Source organism: Thamnophis elegans, chromosome 15 (assembly GCF_009769535.1).
Source record: "Thamnophis elegans isolate rThaEle1 chromosome 15, rThaEle1.pri, whole genome shotgun sequence".
NCBI classification, from domain to species: Eukaryota; Metazoa; Chordata; class Lepidosauria; order Squamata; family Colubridae; genus Thamnophis; species Thamnophis elegans.
The window spans coordinates 48,771,507-48,791,742 of record NC_045555.1 but is presented as its reverse complement, the minus strand read 5'-3'; the positions used below and the strand labels follow the sequence as shown (position 1 = coordinate 48,791,742).

The 20,236-nt window shown below is 34.6% G+C and overlaps 1 protein-coding gene across 1 annotated transcript in view; it reads left to right on the top strand.

The window, feature by feature from the left end:
* Window positions 1–20,236, top strand: part of INPP5A (inositol polyphosphate-5-phosphatase A) — a 232,977-nt gene that overhangs the window by 194,717 nt on the left and 18,024 nt on the right. Inside the window, 1 exon segment of the mRNA XM_032231735.1 lies at window positions 13,545–13,618. Coding sequence (XP_032087626.1) covers window positions 13,545–13,618 — 74 coding nt within the window.

Sequence of the window (20,236 nt, the reverse complement as noted above, 5' to 3'; positions counted from 1 at the left end):
TGTTCCTTAAAATATGATCTTTCTTTTCCAGGTCACTTTTGAGTAGTTTAAAGGCACAGCTGCTTAATTTTTTTTCCTGAGACTTCACAAAATATTTCTGGTTTTAATGTCAGAACTGTCTTGAATTTCCTTGATGGAGGATCCCTGTTGTTTTTAACCAGACTTATTTCTACTAAAATTGAATCCACAGACTTCTTCCAACAACTCAGTTGAAACCACTAGGCTCAACTAGGTTCACTTGACTTTGAAATAAAAATATATTGTTCTCTTACATTTAAAAAAAATGAATCAGTAGCTTACAAACTGGTAAATAGGAAGCAAAATTCCAGCCTCCAGCAAAATTTGCACTTCCCACAAAGTGTTCTTTAAAAAAAAATAGTGGCTACATCCAACCACTGAAAATGGGTCCTCTTGCCCAGGAAAAGTAAGCTGGGAAGAGTGAAGAGCACCCTGGAGAGTTCTAGAAGGTGATAAGAAGGAACCTTTCTGATTTCCGAGAGACCTGGCACTTTTGACACATCCATTATTTTGCAATTGTGCCCCCATTGTGCTCTGAATATTTAAAATGTACAGACTTACAACAGTTCATTTAATGAGTGTTCAAAAGTTATTAACGGCACTGAAAAAAATGACGTATGACCATTTATCCCACTTATGACCACTAGAGCATCCCCATGGTCACATACTCAAAATTCAAATGCTTGGCAACTGGTTTCATATTTATTATGGTTGCATGTCCTGGGTTCACATGATCAGCTTTTGCGACTTTCTGACAAGCAAAGTCAATGGGGGAAGCCAGATTTACTTAACAGCTGTGCTACTAACTTAACAATTGCAATGATTCACTTAACAATGGGAAGCAAGGTCGTAAAATGGGGCAAAACTCACTTAACAAATGTTTCACTTAGCAACTGAAATTTTGGACCCAATTGTGGTTGTAAATCGAGGACTGCCTGTATTGAAGTCCAGTAATCTTGGGTGAAAGCTCTGAAGGGCATTCAGAAAAGGCTGAAATTGTTTATCCTGCATTTTTTATGCTGTATTTTCTACTAGATTGTGTAGCTAAAGTGAGACTGAAGGACACGTTAGTCCATCGTGTGTGACATTTTTTTATGGAAACAGAGGATTGTTTTTGTGATTCTGTTTGTTATCTTTTGATTCAGCCACTACAAAACCTTTATTAAGAAAACTGGTGTGAGTGTTATTCTTCATACTCTAGTTATATTTCTGCAGAGCTACTTTTAGGAAGCGTTTGACTGTTTTAGCAGTCAGAAATATGCTCTTTCTTTTTGGAAGGAGAAAATGACACTGGTTACCAATATATTTATAGATGAATTCACAGTGCTGATTATTAATTTTAAAGCCATAAATTGTAATTAAAATAAATACATGGTTCACAGTTGCATTCTTTCCTGCTTGATCTTTTGCCTCACAAATCTTTTAACATTCTAATACAATTTGAAATTGTATTAGAACCAAAAAATAATAATAGAGTTGGAAAGGACTTGGAGATCTTCTAGTTCAAGGAGAAAATTATATACTATTTCAGACAAATGGTTGTCCAATCTTTTCTTAAAAACATTCAGCGTGGGAGTACCCACAACTTTTGGAGGCAAGCCATTCTACTGATTAATTGTTCTAATTAATCAGTAAATCTCTCCTTAGTTCTAGGTAGGTTCTCTCCATGGTTAGTTTCCATCCATTGCTTCTTGTCCTGCTTTCTGGCGCCTTGGAGAATAGTTTGGCTCCCCTCTTATTTTTGGTAGCCGCTTAAATATTGGAAGACTGCTATCATGTCACCCCTAGTATATACTATTATATAGTGTAAAAGAATGTGGGTATTATGTATACTTTTATGGAAAGTTTAACAGTTGAACAAACTTCTAGATACAGTTTTGCACTTGTAGGATCAACTATTAACTTAGTAATTGTTTTGATAGAATATAATTTTAACAACAATATGGTATTTTCCACCAAAGTCACAGCTTGTTAACATATTCACATAATGTTTAAATTAAGTAAGTGTAAGTAAAATCATATCCATTTCCTCATTTAAAAAATATTATTAGAAACTACAGGAAGAGAACAATCATAGTTTGATACAGATTTCCACATTTACAAATTTATTTTGAAGGATGAGGGTCATTTAATTCTCCCACAACTTCAGGTGCTAAACATTAGCAGTTCAACCTCCATAGCGTGATGTTTAGAGCAGCACTTACAACTATTAAGGATTACAGTTTGTACTTGACTTTTTAAAAGTTACAGTTGCTTTAAAAATCATCTTAATTTTAATGAGTCAGTTCCTTGAAACTTCTGCAACTTAAAAAAAAATCTTGCTCTTTAATAAAAAGTGAAGTTTGAAGCCCTTTTTTCAAATAATTCTATCAAATGTCCATACACAGAATGTTTCTTAGAATTTAATATATTGCTAAGTCTATCTACATATTACATTAACTTAGGGTGAAAGGCCAGATGTTACTACAGCCCCATAGAGTTCTCTTTGTCACCTCTCATGTCTTTATAAAGGATATAATAGCCATCTCATAGGAGTTCATACCTCCAGGGTTTGTGGTGCCTCCTAAATAGAATAAAAAGTGGTTGTTGGCTCCTGTAGATAATTCCAGCTGCATGAAGCAAATGGAGAATTCATGAGCATTATGTTGGACTAATGTCCTTACTCAGTAGAATTATGAACATCTATAAATAAATACGAAAGTCAACATTTCCTTTTTGATATAGCATATGCATTTTATGTTTAAAACAGTTTGCGTTATAGTTGTGCAATATTTCAATTTCTTCTTTTTTTAACGTTAAAAGATTATCGTTTCTGCCTGTAGCAGTTCTTGGCCATGCCGGTAGCATTTTAAGCATTAAGTTAATTTTCCATGCATGCTTCTTCACATGTTTTCCTGCAAAGATTTTTATATGGATGAGCCGCCTTAGAACATTATATTTTAAAATCTGTAGCCATTTCATTCACACACCGGGAAGCAGGAAATCTTCCAGATCAAGCACGGAGGGAAAAGATAAACGATATAATGAGCCATTGGAGATAATCTAATCTTCATGGTCTAGTTAAACACACAGCACCATGATCACTAAAAACAAACTACCTATCTAAAAGGATAAATGTCCCTGGCCAAATTCAACCCCAAAAAATCCATCGCATCCTTCATCACCCACCAGGCTGTACCAGGCTGACAGAAATTTAATTCAAGCTGGCTCCTGAAAATAATTATTGTATTTTAAGAGTAGTAATCATTGGCCAGGACATGATTGAATGTGTCCATGCCTATTGACTTTTTCTATGATTTATAGCTTTATTTAGTCGATATTCCCATCGAAATTGTATAATTAATTATAAGTGGGGCTGTCAGGTCTGCAGGATGGAGTGCTCTGATGAGTATTTGGGAAGATTAAATTTTCCTTAGCTATACCATGCAAGGCTTGGGAATTTTCACAGCAGCAGTACGGAGGCTGGATAGAGATGTTTTCTTATGTGTACAGCAATGCTTTCGTCCAAAACCCATTGATTTTCTCCAGAGCTCCTCTTTTTTATCAGTGTGATGTCTCTTTGGCAACAGCAGAATTTGTGCAGATGTGACAACATCTGACAAACATTTATTATCAACGGGATCCTTTATCATTGTCCATATACTGTTACCTCCACTTCTTTTTTACATCTTAATTCAAAAGAAAAGATACAGAAATTGCAAGCCAGCTATTGAGAAACCTAAAACATGCAAAGGATTGATTCAGTAGAAATACTGTACAATTTCCTTAGAGCTGTATTTTTCTAAGGGCTTTTTTCCATTTTGGTCCCACTATAATATGTGCCAGGTAGTCACTCCAATCCCCAGGACACTTCATCTTTTTCAAAAACCTCTTTATCATGAAGCCAAGAGCCTCAGCTTTAACTCCACATAGATGAAAGTTGATTTTAAGTAAATACATTTAAGGACTTTCAAGCTAGCAATAGCTGAGACATTTAAGGGATAACTTCAGGAACTAATAGACGTTTATCATGAAGATTGGTAATAAATTGATGAATTTAATCTAATAATTTTGCAGATATACAAAAGTTTATGAGTATTTACAAATTTAAAGGTTTGAAAGCCACAGAACACTTTATAGTATATTTGGAAACTATATTGAGTAGAAAGCAGGAAGTGGAGTGTATTTCTACTTCACATTTCAAAGTCAATTAAAACATATTTTATTTCCCCCAAAACGTGTTTTATACTTCCTCAAAATATGTCACATAGACATATTGGTTTGATCCCTTGCATTGATTCACCAACAATCTGATTCATACCATTTTTTTAATTTATCAGTTGTTAAAGAACAAAATTGGTATTTTGGTTGAGTTTATATTAGAATATTTCCTGTACTTTTGGTGTATGAGTTCCATTTCTCACATAGAATTTGCCTGTTGTTGAATTTTTGAGTGATAAAATATCAGCATATGGTTGATTCCTGTATTAGCTCTATTAACCAAGCATAAACTGGTTGGAATAACATTTAGACCATTCATTCATTCATTCATTCATTCATTCATTCATTCATTCATTCACATTAAACAGTTTTAAATGGTCATATAGCCAAATAAAGAGAATGATGGAAAGAGGAGATTTAAAATTCTGCAGCCAATTTGATTCCAACCTAACTTTACATATACAGCAGCAAATAACTTTTATAAAATGATTTCACTATTTTTGCAACAGATAGAAGTAAATCGTTCTGGTAGCTTGGGAGATAGAATTCTTCCTGAATTTTTTTAAAAAAAACTCTACTTATTTCTATTTAATATCAATCATAACTATTTTTTGTATCTATAATTTCCATATTTCATTCTATGCTTTGGTAACAATATGTGGATATGTGTACTTGGTGAGCTTTCTGATCATTTGAGATTGATTCTTTCGTCTGTTTTATTTAAGTTGTGTTTAAGTTCTGTTTTGTTTTTCAGTCTTCTGATTCAGTTCATTGGATACATTTTCCTATGCTAGATTGGGGTTTCCGGATTCTTGTTGTTGCCATTGCTGAAAATCTGGTGAAAAAACCACAGTAGTAGATGAGAGGGGTTTAAAAAACGGGGCACAGGGCCCGTGGGGTTGGATTGATATGAAGGGACAGAATTTCCTGTGTGAAAAGTTGACCTGGAAGGAGAGGGAGAGGTTGCATAGGAAATGATTTTAATCGTACAAGCATGGAACTATCTACCTTCTTTAAAGACATTCATAAATTCTGATAGCTTGTATCAGTAGAGGAAATCGGACCTTTTGTAGAATTTGAATGATATGGAAAAGCAGAAAACTTACATTCACAATATTCTGGTTCCGTTCCTGGTTTCTCATGGGATTGAAATAGGTACAAATAAAGGAGAATAATAATGTTGCCATTTGGGGGCAGGAAAAAAATGAGGGCTTTTGTCTTTCCTAAAATAGATTCAAAACAAGCTTTTGAATCTATACATATTTAAAGTGATTTCGTTTATAGAATTTGTATTTTGCATATGGCATGCCAGAGCTTAACCTAATTTAATATTCAAAAATATTAACCTTTATTTTTTAAAAATAAAAACATTTGTTTTAAAGAAAAAGCAATCAGATTTTAAATTTTAAAATATCACTATACATCAAAATAAAATTGGAGAACAAATGAGATGCGGGTTAGGATGAAGATTTCTAATCAACCAAAAATATTTTTGAAGCTCTGATAGATTTGGTAGATATGAATGGGTGCGGATGAAGGTTAAAGATCCGGCATCACTGAAAACATATTAATCAATAGATAAGATACAGCACGCTGCACTCTTCCCAATGGCCTTAGCCCTGACCCTTTTGAAGATAATGGGAATACTCTCCACTAAGAACTAGATTAAGACAATCAAATGGATTTCATCAGGGTTTGACTTGAACCCTGATCCCAGAGGTGAAAAGCAGAGATACGTATCCAGTCTCCTGCCAAGTAAAATATTTAAATTGATGTATAAGTAGTAAATTAGGATGAATATTAAAAGAAAACTTAAGCTTAGCATCCTAGTTGACTAATTATGGATGATTGGGACAGAATGGAAAACAAACAAACCAGAGGTGGGTTGTTCCGGGTTCAGCCCGGATCGGGTGAACAGGTAGTGGCAGTTGTGGGAGGCTCCACCCAGACGCTTCTGCGCATGCACAGAAGCGTCACACGAGCGCGTGTGTACGGGCGAACTGGTAGTAAAAAAATAGAAACCCACCACTGAAACAAACAAACAAAACCTGGAAAGTGTCCTATATATTCGTCTCCTGAACTCACAATTCTTCTATGGGAAAATTGTACCATATCGTAACTACATTTTTAAATTTCTTTTACAGAAATTACCTTTTTCTTTTTTTTTAGCAAAGTCAGGGAAGCTGTTTTGATGAAATTCTAGATATGAGCAATTAAGATGCTTTCCAGTATTTCTGGACCGTTAATTAACGCAAGCTCTGGCAACAGGATGGTAAGAATTATAGGCTTTGACTTCTGACAAGATTCTCTACATCTGTCTTGCATTACATAAACTCCCATACAGTAGCATTAGTAAAGGCAGCAGAATTTTAATAGTGGCAACCGAAAAATGAAATAAATAACTGATTTTTTTTGTAATTAAGTGACTACCGTGAGTAGTCAAAGATCAAGATTTTAGATTCAGATCCCATGGAGATCGTGGGTAGATGGAGGAATACAGTCCAAGGGGGAAAAAAAAGACATAATATAAGTTCATTCTGTATGTAAATTCATTCAAAAAGTTCCAGGTTTAGTTCCCAACATTTCCGTAACGATCTAGAAACTATGAAATGTCAGCCAGTTGGGAAAGTAATAGAACTTGATGGCGAAATACTGGTATGTGGCTGCGGTATCTTTTCCAATTGTGCGTATTGAAATTCTAGAAACGGTGAATAAGAAACAAACTTTAAATTTTAAAATATTTCCCATTCCTTCTGTAAGTGCTGAATTTTCCAAGGTAAGCGCTTTATTATACATCAGTCATACCATGCAGAGGATGGAAATAACACCTTGTTCTTCATCACTTATAATAGAAAGCATAATTATTTTTCTATTTCATATTCAATCAGTGTATTATCATCACCACCATCAAGCTGATAGAAAGGCTGCAAAGCTTGTCATTGGATATTTTCCCTGTTGCTTTGTGAACAAATATCTGTGAATTATGCAGGTCCCATTATTTTAACTGTCTATGAATACTTTTTGCAAGATTTCTTGAATATTTTGAAAGGTTTAAACCTTAATTTCCCAAAACAGCTGTGAATTCCCTTGTGGTTGCTGTAGATAGATTTGATAAATGCTGCTAATATCACCTCGTGATCTAAGAGTGCTCTGACTTTGGTCTGTAGGTCTTGATGAATAATTGCTGTTGTTCTACTCCAATGACTGAATTAAGTTGTTCTCTAGTAGAAAGGTTCATACTTTCATGATTTTAGCCAATCAGTTTTTAATAGTAACTGAAAGGCTATTTCTCCCTCTCTTTTTGCTTTGAGCAAATAATATATCGTTCAAGTGTATGAAGTGATGAAGAAAAAAATCCACCTGCACGCCGCCAAGAGACCCAATTATTTAACTTAGTTATTCTTATAGTGCCTATTAAACCAAGGCGTCTTTTCATGAGGGGCTCACGTATATTCACTAAATAAGAAGGTTTGTTATTTTTAAAATACATTGGACTTGTTTCCAGTGGGATTAATTTTTAATACTTCAACCTTTAATTGATTTGACAGATAAATGCAGTGTAAGTTCTCCTGCAATATCTGATCATGTTCCAGTAACACTATCAATTATTATAAGAAAAGAATTCACTTTATTAAAAATAAATAAAATATGATTGTGAATTTTTTGTTAAAATTTGGTGAATGTATTTTTAGAAATGCTGTTAAGAATGCTTGTAATTATTACATGTTTCATGGAAAAGAATAAAATAAAGAATAAAAGAATAAAAATTCTAAAGAAAAAAAATGGAAAATAAAGTTAAAGAAGTAATATTTGCTAAATTAAAACTTACCATATTTTTCGGAGTATAAGATGCACCGGAGTATAAGACGCACCAAGGTTTTGAAGAGGCAAGTTTTAAAAAAAAGTAGGTAGGTAGAGAGAGGGATAGAGAGGGAGAGAAGGAAATAGAAATACAGTAGGTAAGTAGGTAAAGAGAGTAGATAGGTAGGTAAATAAAGGGATAGAGAGAGAGAGAGAGAGAGAGAGAACTAGAGATAGATAGATAGATAGATAGATAGATAGATAGATAGATAGATAGAGAAATACAGTAGGTAGGTGGGGAGAGATAGTGTGTAGGTAGGTAGGTAGGTAGAGGGAGAGAGAAATAGAAAGAGAGAGATAAATACAGCAGATAGGTAGGGAGAGAGTAGGAAGGTAGGTAGATAGAGGGAGAGAGAGAGAGAGAGAAATATAGTAGATAGGTAGGGAGAGAGTAGGTAGGTTGATAGGCAGAGGGATAGAGAGAGAGAAACAGACAGAGAAATACAGTGGATAGGTAGTGAGAGAGAGAGTAGTTAGGTTGGTAGATGTTTCCAGGTGTATTTATCCATGTTCTGGAGAAGGAAATCACTGACAAACCTTAAGATTTTGTTTCTGCTGGAACAGCACTTGATCAATATAATTCTCATCAGTTAAAGAGTTTACATCCTTTGTGAATCTCAGTTGCTATTTTATTGTCTATTAACTTCCTTTGGGAGATATTATTTTCAAAGTTCTTCACTATCTTATTTGCTATTCATTCCACTTGGAGTTGGCTACATCAAAGGAAGTATAAAAAGTAGAATGCAGTAGTGATGGGCCGCTAAGGAGTAACAATGTAAAACAAAAAGAAATGGGATTAAGAATATAACTTCAGCCCCGTTCATCTAGTGGCTAAGAGAAATCCGTGGTGGTGCAGGACTTCTTTTAATTCTTTCTCAATCCTTCTTTGTGAGTGTGTGATTTCCTTATGTTAAACTAACTCTATGTTGCCTAATCACTAGATCCTAGAAGAGTTTTGCTAATAAAATTGTATTTTTTCTATTTTTAAAAAGTTGGGATTCCTTTAAATAATCTATTGCACGTACTGTTTTTGGACTTGCTGTTTTATTACAAAATGCATTGTTTTGTTAACAAATCAAAACTTTCACATTGAATTACCATTACAATCCTTGCCTGATCCAAGAACCGGTAATTGCTTAATTTTTAATTTAGCTAGTCCAGAACTTCATTGACGTAGCTATTCAAATAACCTTTCTGAAAGGAAGTATCCATGCATCATAGCTCACTGATAGACCCCCCCTCCTCCAAACAGGGTTAAAGGGACAAAATCAAAAGACCACACAGGGATTACGTGGAAACAACATTTCTAGAGAAAAGCTTTTAACGTTTTTAGACTCCAGCTAATTCGTAGCATCTATTGAACCGAACTTCAAAGTGTTTTCTTCCCCTTTTTCTTTAGAATTCAGATGCTTTTGCCTGAGCTAGTAATTAAAACTACAACATAACAATAAAAGCAGAAAATGTTAATAACACCTCTTCTACAGCTGACACTAAATATCTTTAAGCAATTTTGCTTTCAGCATCTGCAAAAAAACCCACCCTGTTACTACTTGAAAATTTGGAAGACTCCAACAGCTGCTGGTACATTTGTATTCTCGCTATCTGTCATCTGTATTGCATCACTATCAATAGCTTATATACAACATACATTTATACAAGCAGCTACCCATAGTATATTAAAAATGTTGAAACTAGCCGAAAGCTCTATTAGTTAACATTTTCAGTACTACCAGCCTTAGTTCTGTCAATTTTTGAATATTGTCATCAAGAGAACAAAAAAAGCTCATACCAAGAAGCTGGATGCATAGACCGTAGATATTTTGAATTCACCCAGGAAGACAATGCTTCTATTTAACTTTCCATGCTCATTGGAATTCTTAATGAGTATCTTTTACCATTGTGTTCTATGAAACATTGTTTATTCTGTTTGCATTTTTTACATTTTACAAGCAATCTTCCTTCCTCTAAATATCATATTTTTCTGTCCATTTTTTAAAAATATGCTTCAAAAGCCACTATTTGAACTGTGTACCAAGCTACGATTTACTCCAATATAATTGTTCTGATGCTATTCAGTGTTATGCCAATTACAATTGATATTCACTATCAAAATGTTTAGAACATTTTGCTGAAGATTGTCATAGGCGTATAAACAAAAATATATAAATTTATATTAGCAACAGTAATAGTATTTTATTATGGTCTCTAGACTGACTAGAATTCAGCAAATTAACAACAGATGAAACAGAGTGAAATAATATTGTTGTCAGGGTTCCAAATAGCATCCAAAATTAAATCAGAGTCCAAGGCAAAGTATTGCTCAAAGTTCCAATTTATTAAGAGAGCCATGTTGGCACATCTGGGGAAACCCGAATCTGGAAGATTCCCAGATTTCCCCACCCAGTTGAAAGTTCAAGATCTTGCCCCCTCACTCACAAGCCCATCACATGGTCCAATCTCCCACTGCCATGCTGGCAGTTCCACCCATCCAGTTCCGGTCAGGTACAGAGATGCAGAGGCTCTCTAGCAAGGAATTTTCTTTTGGCTACATAGCACCTAACTCCGTACAATCCCCCGCTTCCATTTTCCCACAATAGAAAAGGCATAGTAGAGTAATAGAAAGTGTGGCAGGCCAAAGATCCAAAAGGAATATGGCTGCAATCCTGACAATTGTTTTTAGCTACACCATTAATACAATAAATAGCTGCATGATTTTGTAATATAGCAAATTTTGTCCACATTCATGAAAACGGAACTGTATTTGTTCTGATAGTAACAGCTGCACATAGGAAAAATCAGAATTGCCTGGGTACTTGGTTAAATAAGAGTGATGAGGTAAAACCTCACATAAAAATGCAGTATATCAAGATATGGACTATGAATTCAGTACACCCCCTCAAGAGTCTTCCACACATGGAATTTTTTCCCCTTCCTCCTTAAGAATTGCCTTAAGGAGGAGATTAAAATATGCTAAGGTTAGCACCCTCTGGAATTTAGGGATAGTTATATAATGCAGGTATCTCCTTGGCCTACAAAAAGGAGAAATGTATAGCAGTTTTCCATATGTCCTGTAGAAAATTTTAATATTCTGGATATTACTAATATTATTTTCTCCAAAATTTGGGAGGAAAATATCATTTTGTACTTGTGAGACCAATGGGGGGAAATGCGTGAGGAGCTGGAGTTCAGCAAAAGCAGAAGGGCCAGTGAAGCTCCTTCCCATCCGTTGTCAGGAAGAAAAGCAAGACACATATATGTCTCTTTATATGATGCCTGTATGTATCTGTAGGGGATTTCCTTTCTATTTTCCCATCATGTTTATAAAAACAATATGCTATGATAATACTAGTGATTAAGTGCACAGTATATACCAGTGTACAGTGACTTATAGGAAAATGAACTTGGCATGAAATGAAAGGGGACGATGCCCACGCATGCACCATAATTCTAACCTTATTTAGTTCTCTTGCTCCAAATAGGATTCTTTTTGCTTTTTCTGACTTTAATTAAGTTTCACATTTCATTATCCGCTTTAATTTGAAACATTGTTAATGTGGATAAGATACATCTTAATACTGAAAGCAACCCAAATCTATTTTTCACATCATAGTTAAGAGAGAATATTAGTTTTGTTTATTAATATAATTTACATATCACTTCATTTGTGATACATCTTTAATTAAAACAGGTCAAATTGATTTGTATCAGATATTTACTTACTTATTTACTTATATATTAAATTTCTATGCTGCCCATCTCACTGATACAGCAACTCTGAACTGTATGATATGAGAGGAAGGAAACAATAATACAAATATTTGTATTCATCTATTACACAATTCGTAGCATCTTGTTTATAAACTGTTGTGTGTTTCTTTTAGCATTAGTTAAATTCAGCTTGAGTTCCCTCCCCCCCCCCTTTTCTCTCCTCCTCTCTCATGGAGTCTGATGTTATTTTTGCGTAAGCTATCATTGTAGAAAGGTGGGATGTCAATTAAATTATAATGTCACAGAGGATCTTGAACTCTTAAAATTAGATAGTGCTTAGATATCCTCAATTTTGAGTATTGATTTAAAGGCATTTATGAGGCATACAACTTGCACTATTTTATTGTGTCCTTTGAGACATTTGATTGGGAATTTCATTAGGGGTATTGGTATCTCACTTTAAACTTCTGATGTTTGAACTTTTGATATTTCCATTTAGAGAACAGGAGTTTTGCTCCCTGAGACAAGAAGTAATTCAGGAAAAAGAGGAATAGGTTTTAATGTTGGCATCTGTGCGTAGCCACTGTTAGCAAACATCCACCTAGATTGGTGGCCAGGAACAATGCAGTTGGAGACCGAAAGCGACATAGGTGGGCCGCAAGGGAGGAGGGAGCTAATCAGTTGTGCAGGTGGCCAAAGGTATCTGCTTTTCTCACAGATAATTAATGTGTACAAGTAGCTGCTAATTGCACACTTCAGGAATGATTTATGAGGGAGCAGAGGGGAAAGAAGAACATAATCTAATTTCATTCGGAACCTCTGCCATTGATACAATGGTATCAGCACAGCTGTGAGTTGGGACATGATTAATGAACAGGGAGTAAACACACCAGTCTTATAAGGAGTGTTGTTTTCAATGCCACGCATGCCAAAACTGAAAGTGGCTTAGACAGCAAAGGGCCAATTATGCTACACCTTCATTTGCATGTCAGATTCACCACCAGTTGTTAGGTATGGAAATATGGGGAGGGAGGGGATGTATTGTCCATCAGGATATTTCTTGGATTGAAATATCCACTAATTTTGAATGCCAGCTTAGACTGTGCATCAATTGGACCAAATATCCTATGTGTAAATATTAAAAATGGCTTACAATATATAATTCTGCTGGTTTTCTTTCGGTGCCTTCCTGAGGTTGCTACAGTCTCCATATGAGTGTGAGGTTCTGTTCTGTTAGCCTGGAGAAAACTGGTTAACTGTCTCAAAGTAGCTGAATAGAAATATTTCCCCGGGGGTGCAGTTGTGAACAAAATATTCAATTTTCACACCTTCTTCCGCCTAAACCTTTACTTTTATTACTAAATAATAAAATGACTGGGAGTACAATTTTTCTGACATACTTTACTTTTGATATACCTTACTTTTAAAAACCTGATCTAATCTTTATTATCACTGAAGTTGTACATTCTTAAAAACATTCAACAGGGTAATTTTTGATGCTGCGGTTGTTGTTTTTCCTCAGCATGTTAGAAAACTTTAAATTTCCAGTAAATGTCACTATTTTTTTCTATGTTTTGCTCTTAGCTGATATTTTAAAATGCTTTTTTATGTGCCCTGAAATAATGATGTATGGCACTAGCAAAATCTCAAAGCCTAATTACAATCTAGCAATTCAGAATGTTCCCAACTATTTTTATTTTCAAGCAGAACAGAACTTGTATGTATTTTAATGTTGTATTCTGTTTTTCTCCCATTAGCTTTTGGAATTTGACAAAGAGCTGTCAGTCTTTAAAGACAAATTGTATGAACTGGACATTTCGTTTCCTCCCAGGTAAGAAAGAGAGACAGAGAGATGGTTTATTTCTTAACATCCTGATCCTAAATAGCCTTGAAATATAGTAAACTAATCCCTCGGTCATTATAGGATTTTTGTTACTGGGTCTATGAAAGGATGTGATTCCATCTCAAGATTTCAACTTTTTTAAATCAAAACTAGAATGTGCTTTTACATATCTGTATTTGTATATGTCATTTCTTATGCAAATACAACTAGGAGTAAGTTCTATGGGACGTTTTGCTGACTATAAATTACGGAGGACCACGTTAAGAGTCTTATGGTTTTCTTTTCTGCCTTGTTTTTTGTACATTTTTGTTCTTTGCTGTTGTCTGCTATTATATTCTTAGAATAGGATGAGAATAGGTTTGTTTGCTTCTGTGCCTTCGAGTCAGCGTTGATTCCTGACAGCCGCCTGGATTAGTCCCTCCAGTGTTATAGTGCGTATAAAAATATTGAACATCCGTTTCTTGTTATCGAGAAGAAGAAGAAAGAAAGAAATAATTTCCAAATCACAGGGAACAGAGATCTGTTCTGAGTCAATCATACTCCCCTGCATCATATAACCTGTCTAATTCAAGGCACCATGCTTTAAGATGAATTCATGCGAACTGTTCAATAGAAGCGCCTGGAAAAAAGTCCAAATTGCAGTAATGAAATTTGGAACTAGGAAGAAGGCAGCGGGGAAAAATGAAAGTACTCTTGAAATTCCTGGAAAGGATCAGATAGAAACGGGTCTCTCTTGTTTCAAAATCCAGGCATGAAATAAAGCTCTTGAATTCATGGAGAACAAACTCCAGTCTAACATTAAGTGAAACTTCTTAACAGCGAAACCAATTATCAAATTAAACTTGTAAGATCGACTGTAATTGTTCATGAAGGAGTAGAACAGCCGCTTGATTGAGATGCTTCGATTGGCATTGAGTAAGGGGCTAAACTGATTCAAATGGCGCCTTTCATCTCTAGGAACGTATAGGAAAGAATAAAAAGAACCTATTTTGTATCCAAGGTTGAAGAGTACATTCTGAAAAATCATTGTGAATATACAGTTTTTATAGTAATAATATTTCACTTGTAGAGTGATCTGTCCCATCAAGGTAATTAAGTTCTAACATTAAGCTTTTGTTTACCTTTATTTTTCAAGTAGTTTATTTTATCTTCCTTTTCCCCTGTGTTTTTCAGTTGTTATTTTTATTGTTTGAAATGTTAATATTGATCGTCTTGAAAATGTAAAATGCTGGGTACTGTATGTATAACAATGATAGATAAATAAGTGATAGTATAAATAGATGATTAGTATAATTATGTCCTGAAGTTCAAAGATAATTTCATAGACAAGTTGTAACACCAAGTATGAATAGATTAAAATTCATCAGGTTAATATCTTAAACATTTTCTATAATACCTAGTTTGTATTATCACCTTATTAGTTTCCTCTCCTTCCAAATTATAGTAATAGTTTTTTTCAGGGGAGAGAGAGATTTATAAACTATTTTTAAAAATGATACATGAAAAGGAACAAGGAATAAAAGCATGAAATACAAGTCAATAGACAAGGGATATAAAAATAATTTGCACATTGTAATTTTCCAACATAACATGATTAATTATGAGTAATTGAATATATCATATTGTTTTTAAAAACTAAAGGTTACTAGTAAACTCAAGCTAAGCACAAATAACAAAACTCATGGTCAGCACAGTGTATGTCACCAAGTATAAAATATGGAAAAATTCAATCCCTATTACCGAAAGTGTATTCTGATTTAGATATCAAATCAAATTGATGTATAGAATCTATATGTCAACCACAGTTTTTGAATGTGGTGTAAATCCAATTTTCAGTTTAAACTGGTCTGTTGGTTTTACTTTTACAATAAAAAGTTATTGTAGACATCAAAAAATATTCCCACAATTCAGTTAGTTGTTTTTCCATTGAGTAAATCAAATGGCCTCAAATTAATGAAATAGTTTTCAAGACTACTTGAGTTTCTTATAACAACTATTATTTCAGAACTTAATTTATGAAAGCAATACAAGACACGAATTGGATTTTTCAGACATTTTCATTTATGTTTTTATGCAAAAGTTGTGCATATGTGAGAAACAAAGAGAGAAAGAAATTCTAATGAGAAACCAGAGGATAATAAAGTATGTGCTCCAATAATATAGTTATTAACATTTATAAGGAGTGATATTGGATAGTTTATGGTTGCATCTGCTATGTGCCCGACACATAGGTGCTAATAATACCCAATGTCCATTCTTATATTCACCCGAAAAGATCACTATTACCTTGTAAAAACTAGTGGTAACAAGAATTTTGTGACAACATATCTGTGCTTAGATAAGCAATCCTACTTTTTCTCTGGGAATTTTAATTATAGGCAAAGTCACATCAGCATCAATTTAGTACTAATCTATATTTGCTACTAATAGGAATCTTCGTTGTAGTATCTGAATTTCATGGAGTGTGCAAAGCTTCATTTTCCACATACCCCCACTGCCACCAGTCTCAGAGTTGGGCCATTTGGCAATGGAACAGGTGGCGGAGGCCATGACACCCATTTTCACACTAGGACTGAAAATGGAATACAGTCCGCTACATCCTCACCCACTGCTGCTGCTAAACCACCCGAACTCTCAACGGTCCAGAGTTCGGGGCAGTGGTGGGAGGGAGTGTGACAATGGGAAGCCTCCAGCTGCCACCACTCTACACTCTGCCCACGTGCTCAGCCAGCTGGCGCTCCCATTGTTGGGAAACCTCTGGCTGCCACCACCACTCTGCTCGCTCACTTGCTCGGCTTGAATTGGTTGTGCTGAGTTTGCCCCACGGCAAATTGGTTGCGTTGGTGACAATGAGTTGGCAGAGATGAGCTGGGGATGGCAAGTTGGTAGCGGTGATCTGGCCGCACAAAGTTGCCCTCGACCTTCCTGTTAACCCACCAGATAAATCAGGGCATAGAATCAATTTCATAACAAAACCAAAAATACTTTTATTTAGATGGGCAATGTTGTGTTGTACTTTTTCCTCCTTGCTCTCCAGTGAATTTGGGAGACATTTGCCTGAACTGCTTCCTAAAGTTACCTCATGCTTAAAAATGCTTCAGCCTCCATTGTTTAAGCATAATCTGCATATATTTTTCAAGGTCATCCTTTCTCTCTACATTCCCTGAGTAATGGTAAGATTAGGCAGTCTTTGAAATCTTATTTAAATAGATATCTAAACAAATAAATGAATTTTTAATAGTAGAAAGAAAGAACTACAAGGTGATATCTCAGGAAAAGAGCGTTGCCAGTCTGCCTTTGTCTGCCTTCACTGTCACTTGACACATTTTGTACTAGTCTATTCTGGTCTTTTGGCAATAAATAAAAATTATTGTGATATCATCTTGAACTAATCATTTTATCTTTATACATGTTAGCTGAATACAAATAGCATAGTAAGTTACAATATATACTGTACAATATATGTGGCATGTAACATAGATTCACACTATTATCTGGATTATGAATTATAGAGCGTGATTTATAAGACATTAACGGGTGGATAACCTGTCTACTGATATGATGTTGTGCAGAATGATTTGGGTTCTTCTAAATCCAAATGCTATCCAAATACCAGACACAGAATATCTTTTTATAAAGACAGATAAGGACATAGGAAATTTGCCTTTTAAATGATTTAGTTATGCTTAGTTAAAATGATTCAGTTATATTCTAATGCATTGTGACAATAATCATTTATATGTTAATATGTTATAATCACTTTTTGTTTTGCAAAGTAAGTGGGTTAAAAAAAGGTTAAATATGGTGTTCTATAGGAAATGGGTTTGTCTTGCATGCTACACAAAGACATTTTCCATATGCAAAAATTAGTTTATGAAAAAATCAAAAGTCCCAAATTATAAACAAGCAGTAACACGTTGTCTATATTAAAAAATAATACTAAACCAAGATTTTAAAATTCTGATATGTTGAATGTTAAAATGACCTGTTTTGTACAAATTGTATTGGCTGTGTTATATATCATGCTAAACCAAAACTAATCTACATCTCTCTCTTTCTCACACACACACACACACACACACACACACACACACACACACACACACACTATTTAGAATGCAAAATAACAAAACAGTTGGAAGACCTTGTCCGAGATCTTGTCCCAAGATCTTGCTTTCTGTAACTGCAAGATTGCTCTTCTAGCGGGATATTTATGATTTCCTAACTCACTTATGTATGTGAGAAAGGGAGAGGAGTTTGGGTGACTGGGAGAGACTAAAATCTCCACTAAAATCTCATCAGTTTGCCTTTCTGTGAAATCAGAATTTTTTTTGATACTTTCTCAAAATTTCAAATGTTCTTCTTAAGCTGAGGTGCATTATAAGCTGGCCAACATAGCAATGCATCACAGTTTAAGGTTAATACAGTAGTTATATGTATATATGATATTGAGATACATACATATACACACACACACACACAGTGGCAGTTTAGCTTTAGGCAGTCCCTTTCTTAAGATGAAGAAAAAAAGAAAGGAAAGTATACTTGAAATAGTTGGAAGTTTTTAATAACATTTTCAGAAGAATTGAAAATTGTTTCAGCTAACATATCCATCATAAGCGTGATGCAGCCATATACCTTTTAAGGTCCGCGGAATTTAAAATGTAAGATAAATCCTTCAAAATATTAAAATATGCCTGGATTGCTATGTATGTCTTTGCCTGCATTTAAATCAGCATTTCTCAACTCAACAACTTTAATATCTGTGGACTTAATAGCATGTGTTGAAGTCAAAGACCTTAAAGTTGTTGAGGGTTAAGAAATATTGATTTAAAATGTTAAAACTTCTGAGTAATAATATATTTCTAACTATGTATTAAATACCCTTAATCACACAGATTCTTTCCCAAAAGTAGCTCAGTGAACAAAATGATCAGAGCAAAGTGGGAATGGGACCCTCTTGGGGTTTAGAATGCCTGCCTTCATAAAGTGGTTATATTATACCCCAAAATTAAAATCCTTTGACAAATATAAGGATGCATTTTAAAATTCTGTTGTTTAAATGCTTTGGGTTTGTGGTAATTCTCTACCCAGAAGTTTGTATGGTTGTTTTTGAAAATAATTGTTGCATTGTTCAGTTATTGTCCAAAATTGCCGCAGAGCAAATATGACAGTGGTCCAAGCCAAAAAAATAACTTTTATCGTATTCAGAAATTACTTTTTTTCCTATGATGATTATGAAGTATAAAAAGGGATTTTAATGTGTCACTTCCACAGTAATTTCTGTTATCAAGGAACCTTCTTTTCATATTAATGATGATAATCTTCTATATCGCTTAATAAAGTAATTTGGAAACTACATGTAATTTGTAGCTGTCTTGTCGACAGTTCTTAAGGCAAAATAAGGCAATCAAGTAATTAACATACGTAGTGAGCCCTAAACTAACGGTCATTAGCATCCAATTTGGTGTCCAGAAAAAAAAATCAATTTTCCAACATACTATTCCAAATGGCATATACTTTATTATACAGTAATAGATACGCAACGATTTATTTTTAGGTATAACAACTATATGACTATCTAGGACATTGGTTCATATATGAATAACACTTCCCAACCATTTATTTGTACATTTGCCTAGTCTGAACTTCAGATTCATCCAAAAATTGAAGCAGAATTAGCAGCATTTTCATAAATATCACTAAGAATGCATTTTGTTCTAATGCATATTTTTAGAAACGGTTTAATATTAGCCAATGTATTTACAGCTTAAAATAATATGTTTTAAAGTTCCACAGTTCAATTGTTCCAGTCCGGTTTAGATTTGTATTTGTAAGATATAATTTAAACTCACTTATACAAAATCCTGTATTGTTCATACATTTTTCCACAAATTATTATTCTGGCGTTTCCCAATTGACATCCATCACACATGAATTTGTAACTTTTCTATACAATTGTTCAAATCCTAGTGTTCCATATGAAAGAAAAGAGAAACGCATAGCTAAATAAATATCATGTATATAGTGCTATTTCCATTATCTCAAAAAGAGTCAGTTACCCCATCCTTTACATCTCCGATCATCCCATTCCCTGTTTATGGGAATTGAACTTTTTTTTACTTTTATTGAGTTTTTTCAGAGTTAGTTTATGTTAAGGAACAAAATAAAGCCTTAAGCTTTGCAGAGAATTAGAAATAATCTCATAAATGAACAAAAACACATGGGCCATTTTTTTTCGTTTGGGTAGTTTTAGACAATTTTGTCATTTTCTGTCTCAGCTTTGTCCCATTTTGTCATTAACAACCCTTCCCAAAATGCAAAGACTGGGAGAGAAACCCTCTCAGCTCCACTCCACTCAAGTGATGTCATGATTCACTGGAATCTTGGCCCCAAGATTCCCAGAGATGCCAGGGGTGTCAAATTCAATTTCACTGAGGGCCGCATCAGGATTGTGTTTGACCTCAGGGGGTACGTGGCCATGGGGGCATGGCCAACTCAATGTCAGTCAGTGAGGCTCTCTTTGGGGCCGTGGCGGCCCTCTGCCAGCCAAAAGGGAGCTTAGGAGGGCCACGCGCTCCCAAGCTCCCTTTTCGCTGGCACTGT